The 6,899-nt window shown below is 45.4% G+C and overlaps 1 protein-coding gene across 1 annotated transcript in view; it reads right to left on the bottom strand.

Moving 5' to 3' along the window:
- Positions 1-2,814: 2,814 nt before the first annotated feature.
- Positions 2,815-6,899, bottom strand: part of ankle2 (ankyrin repeat and LEM domain containing 2) — a 61,753-nt gene continuing 57,668 nt past the window's right edge. The window contains exons 12-13 of the mRNA XM_038807597.1: positions 4,988-5,119; positions 2,815-4,332 (exon numbers count right to left, since the gene is read on the bottom strand). Coding sequence (XP_038663525.1) covers positions 4,095-4,332; positions 4,988-5,119 — 370 coding nt within the window. The 3' untranslated portion in view covers positions 2,815-4,094. The remainder of the gene's footprint in view (positions 4,333-4,987; positions 5,120-6,899) is intronic.

The raw sequence follows: 6,899 nt of genomic DNA, 5'->3' as shown, positions 1-6,899 counted from the left end.
CCAGGACACCAAGAACCATGACATACTGCCTCCCTTGGTCCGTAACTCTGTCGCTGTGAAGGCTGTCCTCTTGTTTAGAAGTATGGCTATCCCTGAGCCCTTCTTCTGTAGCATGACTGGTAGGTCTGACCCATCCAGCTTTTTCTTACCTGTAGTTGGTCCTTCTCCCTCAGGTAGGTCTCCTGGAGGAAGACTATGTTTTTCTCCCAGACTTTTCAGATGGGTGGAGACTCTGGATTGTTTCACTGGGGCCGTTAAGTCCGTGACGTTCCAAGTGACTATCCTGATGGGAAGGGGGGGGGGGGCCTTCTGCCCCCCCCCCCCCCGCCCTCCTGCTGGGTCAGCCATACTTACCGTGGATGTGTCCCTGACCTCCAGGGTTTCCTTTTGCCCAGGGGGCATCCAATATGGCCACCATTGCCATTTATTCCATGTGGATGTGCCCCTACACTCTGATTTCCTATTGTTTGGGGGTCCACCAAGATAGTCGTTCCCAGCCCTTTTCGGTTTTACCATGTGCGACCTGTCGTAGCCAGCATTTTACCCCTCGATTGCCCCTCTTGGGTCGGTCTACCTCCTTCGTCTCTCCCCCCCCCCCCCCCCCCCCCTTCTGAGTCCCAGTGGGGCCCCCCCTCATGTTCCTTCCCCACTTCTACCAAGCATTCCCTCCCCGTCATGAGCTGAGCTGCCCCCCCCTGTACTTTCCTGTGCTGCTCCCACCCACCCCCCTGCCTCACTATCTCTGCACCTTAAAATCGCTCTCACTCCTCCTTTCTAGGACACAAAGTCAGGTTGAAAGCGAGGCAGTTTTGTCCCACGCAATTGTCCTTTTCTGTTCTTTACTCTAGTTTGTTTCTACTGTCTTCCCGGTGCAGTGACAGCATTCCTTCCCCTGGAAGGTTACCCACAGTTTGGATGGGTACAGCATTCCAAACCGTACCCCACTGTTGTAAAGGGCCGTCTTGGTTGCGTTAAAATCAGCCCGATGCTTAGCCAGGTCTGCCCCAATGTCCTGATACACTCTGATCAAATGGCCGTTGCACTGGCAGAACCATGTGTGCTTTGCCCAGTTTAGAATCTTCTCCCGATCCTGGTACCGGTGACGTTTTGCTATGACGGCCCTCGGCTGTTCTCTCGCTCAGGCTTTCGTCTGAGTGATCTGTGGGCTCCGTTTATCTCTGGGGATGTGGGAATGTTCTCCCTCCCAACCAGCTTGCCCAGCATGTGGGTCACATATTCCGTGGGGTTCCTGCCCTCGGTACCCTCTGGCAGGCCTACGATGCAGAGGTTTTGGTACCACGACCGGTTCTCCTGGTCCTCGACCTTCCCCTTGTGTCCCATGCGCCGCCACCAATCTTGCCATTTCTGTCTCCAAGGAGGCGATTCGGTCTCGCTGGTTAGTCACCACTTTCTCCGGATCTCTGATCATCGCCTCTTGTGCCTCCAACCGTTGCTCTGCTTTTTCTCGTGCCACCTTGAAGGGGGCCAGGGCGTGCGTGACCACCGCCATCACTGTTGCCATCATTTTGAGTTTGATGGCATCCCTGTGTTTCACTAGCTCCCGAGTCAGGTCTATCCACTCGCTTATCGGTGGATAGTCTGGTGTGAGCCCAAGCGACCTATCCTGCTCGGGTGTGACCGCTTCGTCCTGCATGATCGCTGACATCCCGTTCCTCCTCCTCTCTCAGCTTTTACTGGTTCTACTGTCCTTTTGGGTACTTTGAGTTATTCAGGCCATTCCTTGGTAGTTGCGGTGGTCTTTGGGAGGGCGGGGGGGGGGGGGGGGGTTCCAGCGGGTTTAGTGGCCTATTTTCCGTCTTAAAGTGCCGATTTTCTGAGTTCCCGGAGGAGAGCCACGTTTCCCGTGTCTGCTCAGCAAATCCCCGTCACCGGAAGCTGTCACTTACATTTTTATGTATAGCTAACAACTAAAATTCATGGTCACAACTCCTAATGTCTTGTACTTTTTATTAAAACGTTGATTTTGACAAGTTATATTGACTTTAAAAAAGCCCTACATCTCCAATTTCTTAACATTCGGATTTATTAACATAATTTTGTTTTTAACAACACGCTCAGCTTTAGTCCATCATGTTACAGAAATTCTGTTGCTTAAGAAATCTTTGCACAGTTTGACTGAAGCCAGGACTATTTCGAAGTAAAGTCACTGGCTGGACTCTCCCAACGGGGTGAAGCAGTAAGGAGGCCACCACAGCGGCAACGTTGAATGTAAATTACAAACAGTAGAAACAGGCTCCTCCCGTTAGCAAAGGAGCTCCCTGCCCCCATTTCATTACCTTCCCCCATTTCATTACCTTCCCCCATTTCATTACCTGCCCCCATTTCATTACAACAGCTTTTTTTTTTTAAAAGCAAAGGGACTCACCAAACAGAAAGGTCATTAAATCACTATCTACATAAGGCTGTTTTTTAATTTTGTAAATTCAGTTCAATCATACAAGTGGCATGGTAGGAGGGGCATGAACTTCCTGCTTTCCATCAGCCAGCAAATATAGTACCTTGAAGTCAACCCGAGAATTTAACAGTCACCACAGTAACAATACTGCATTTCAGTTGGAAGCGCACCAAATACTTGACTCCAGAGTAAACTAGGATACAGATAAACCCACAATATACAAACTCACAATCACTGCCTTTAGGAGAATGAATCAAATATTTTTTAGTTACACTGTTAAACTAATTTACTCGAGACTACTCAACTTGCATTTGCCCATTGAATACTTTCACGTGTACCGTACATTATTCAATGGTCTTTTAAAAAAAAAGAATTAACACAGTGTGAAACTCCACAGCAACAATTAAAACGCTTTAATTTTGTGCACTTTTGTTTATTCTTTTCTCTACACGGTTATCATTTCACATTTACACAGTAAGTGTACCATAATATATGCTACATCCCAGAGGTGCAGTCTGAAAGGTCAAGAGGCAATAAGACATTGTCATGTATCCACAGCACCAGTCTGCTGGCACTTATGGTTGTGGCAGCAACAGTGTAAAACCACTTTGTACGTGGGCGAGCAAGGTGCTTTCAGGTTAGCATTGTGCACTAGATATCTGTGCTCGAGTTTCGGGAGGGGGTGGGGGGGGCTCAACAGTAGTTGGTCTCCAGAAATCATCCAGTCATCCCATTCCTACATGTTGCATTCAATGATATCCACAGCTCAATTAAAAAGTTTTTTTTTAAAAAAAGGCACTAAAAAGCTTGCAAAAGTCACAGATGCCGTTTTCTTGTAACAAATAAATAATTTTTAATACGATCGACAAACAAACCGAGAATACTTTATGACCAATGCAAGCAAGGAGTCAGGATGATGGGTTCATCGTTGTCTGCCAATATCTTATAAGTTGTGCATATAAAAAAAAAGTAAGTTTCTCACCTTTCTTATCACCAATTATATGGACTTACTTTCTGCAGCATATTAGTCTTCAGTTCCGTGGTATATAATGTTTAAGAACGCAACTACAAATGTATTTCTCAGCAATAACGGTGGGGTTAAAAAACAAGCCATGTTCATTTATTCCCCCCGGCCACAGAATCACCCATTTCCCTACCACCCACCCCCTCTACCAGATCAGTGGTATTTTACAGAAATTTCACAGAAATTAAATTGAAAATAACATACACAACTGGGAGTGTTACTGACATTATCAGCCTGGATCAGCCCAGAGCAGGATCTTTTCCAACCCCCAGAGGTGCCTTGGTTGAGAGCTCTCAAAAAGGTAAATTATTCTCCCCCCCCCACCCCGCTGTTCTTTTTGGGAAAGTCCAAATGGGGAACATTTTATTACAGTGCAGCATAGAAAAAGTCCAAATATACTCATTTTAGGATGAAGAAATGACAGAAATCAGGGTTAGCACTGATTACAGAGAAATGGGGAACGTGGACAATGCAGCAAGCAATAAAGAAATGCACTGAAAATTGATTTACATCAACAGATTCAAACAGAATACAATAACTATGAAACAGCCATTGTACATTATAGACATATTTAGGAAACTACATTTTTTTTAAAATATAAAATTGGTTCACCCTCTAAAGTGGGGCAACATAGTGGTACCACAACATCACGTGTTAGAGCTCAGATGCTTCAGAGAAGTGCAGGTGTCGCAGCACCTGGACATGGCTCGCATAGGCTGGACTGTATCGTCCTGGGCTTCCGAACTCTGAGTAAGGAGAGCTCCCAAACTTTCCTGGACTGTGGCACAGTGGACTGGATCTTCCATGAGTGGAGAGACCAGGGCTGCACGGAGAATTCGGTGTAAATGGCTGTATTTTTGGTCTCCCCTTTAATACAGCAGGGCTTGGCCAACTGCAAGAACAAACAAATAAAACATTGTAAAAGCAACTGTTCTGTCAAATTATTTCACTCTCGTGCCAGGTTCTACCCGAAGCTCCCCCATGTACACTGCTCTGTGGAATATTGAATAAGTGTTAGTATTGTATGTATTTATATTAAAGTTAACTTCTTAAGGGTTGATAAGATACTTTTCTCATCAAAATTACTTAATTACGGGCAGCACGGTGGCGCAGTGGTTAGCACTGCTGCCTCACGGCACCGAGGTCCCAGGTTCGATCCTGCCTCTGGGTCACTGTCCGTGAGGAGTTTGCACATTCTCCCCGTGTGCGCGTGGGTTTCGCCCCCACAACCCAAAGATGTGCAGGTTAGGTGAATTGGCCACGTTAAATTGCCCCTTAATTGGAAAAAATTGGGTACACTAAATTAAAAAAAAAAAAGAAATTGTAAAGAATAGACGACCACCAGGCATTGCTTTTTTTCTATACAAACACTATGAAACAAATTTTACAAACTCCTTGCCAAGGACATTATATTACAAGATATATTAAAGCAGTGTGAATTTGATTTTTTCAAAGTTTGGAACGAGGATAACTAGGTCACTGTGAAAGGGTCCTCCTCCTTCTGAAATGTCTGAGTGGACGAGGCTTTCTTTGCCTTCAAAACCCACCTCTGCATTTCTGATACGGAGTAGGACTGCATTCTGCTCTTCCACTGACTTAAACATGGGAACATCTGAGAGTCAATATCAACCCCGCTGAGTGCAGCTAAAACATCACCGTCAAGCTTTGTTGGTTCATCTCTGGAGGAGAGAAAAGAGAATTGCATAAGCTTCAACGTTAACTGTTCACTCCAATATCTTTAAACAAAAAGCACAATATACCAGTTGTTAAGAACATAGTTACCTCCTCGGCTTTGTTTGAGTAAATGTATGTCTGCGAGTGAGTCAGTATACTTCCTCACACTCGCAGAATACGTATACTTCCTCACACACGCAGACATACGTATAGTTCCTCACACTCTCAGACATACATATACTCACTCGCTATACATACATACATATAGGGGCGGCACGGTAGCACAGTGGTTAGCACGGTTGCTTCACAGCTCCAGGGTCCCAGGTTTGATTCCCGGCTTGGGTCACTGTCTGCGCAGATTCTGCATGTTCTCCTTGTGTCTACGTGGGTTTCACAGTCCAAAGATGTGCAGGTTAGGTGGATTGGCCATGATAAATTGCCCTTTCTTTAGGTGGTGTTACTGGTTTACGGGGATAGGGTGGAGGTGTGGGCTTAAGTGGATGCTCTTTCAAGGAGCTGGTGCAGACTCGATGGGCCAAATGGGCTCCTTCTGCACTATAAATTCTATGATATACTCACTTGCATACATACATACATACATACACATACATATACTCACTCACATACATACATACATACAAATGCTCACATCCATACATACATATACTAACAGGAATAAAAGAATGACCAGGGTAAGAGTAGGGCCAGTCAAGGAGGGGTAGTGGGAAGTTGTGCGTTGAGTCCGAGGAGATAGGAGAGGTGCTAAATGAATATTTTTCGTCAGCATTCACACAGGAATGTCGAGGAGAATACTGAGATATAGGCTACTAGACTAGAAGGGCTTGAGGTTCATAAGGAGGTGGTGTTAGCAATTCTGGAAAGTGTGAAAATAGATAAGTCCCCTGGGCTGGATGGGATTTATCCTAGGATTCTCTGGGAAGCTAGGGAGGAGATTACAGAGCTTTGGCTTTGATCTTTATGTCGTCATTGTCTACAGGAATAGTGCCAGAAGACTGGAGGATAGCAAATGTTGTCCCCTTGTTCAGGAAGGGGAGTAGAGACGAACCCGGTAACTATAGACCAGTGAGCCTTACTTCTGTTGTGGGCAAAGTCTTGGAAAGGATTATAAGAGATAGGATTTATCATCTAGAAAGGAATAATTTGATTAGGGACAGTCAACACGGTTTTGTGAAGGGCAGGTCGTGTCTCACAAACCATTTTAAGTTCTTTGAGAAGGTGACCAAACAGGTGGACGAGGGTAAAGCAGTTGATGTGATGTATATCGATTTCAGTAAAGTGTTTGATAAGGTTCCCCACGGTAGGCTATTGCAGAAAATACGGAGGCATGGGATTCAGAGTGATTTAGCAGTTTGGATCAGAAATTGGCTAGCTGGAAGAAGACAAAGTGTTTGATGGGAAATGTTCAGCCTGGAGTTCAGTTACTAATAGTGTACCACAAGGATCTGTTTTGGGGCCACTGCTGTTTGTTATTTTTATAAATGACCTGGAGGAGGGTGTAGAAGGGTGGGTGAGTAAATTTGCGGATGACACTAAAGTCGGTGGAGTCGTGGACAGTGCGGAAGGATGTTGCAGGTTACAGAGGGACATAGAGGCTGCAGAGGTGGGCTGAGAAGTAGCAAATGGAGTTTAATGCAGAAAAGTGTGAGGTGATTCATTTTGGAAGGAGTAACAGGAAGACAGAGTCCTGGGCTAATGGTAAGATTCTTGGTAGTGTGGATGAGCAGAGAGATCTCGGTGTCCATGTACATAGATCTCTGAAAGTTG

The sequence above is a fragment of the Scyliorhinus canicula genome, chromosome 1 (genome assembly GCF_902713615.1).
Source record: "Scyliorhinus canicula chromosome 1, sScyCan1.1, whole genome shotgun sequence".
In the NCBI taxonomy this organism is placed as follows: Eukaryota; Metazoa; Chordata; class Chondrichthyes; order Carcharhiniformes; family Scyliorhinidae; genus Scyliorhinus; species Scyliorhinus canicula.
Note: the sequence above shows the minus strand (reverse complement) of the source record. Positions and strands in the feature narration are given on the sequence as shown.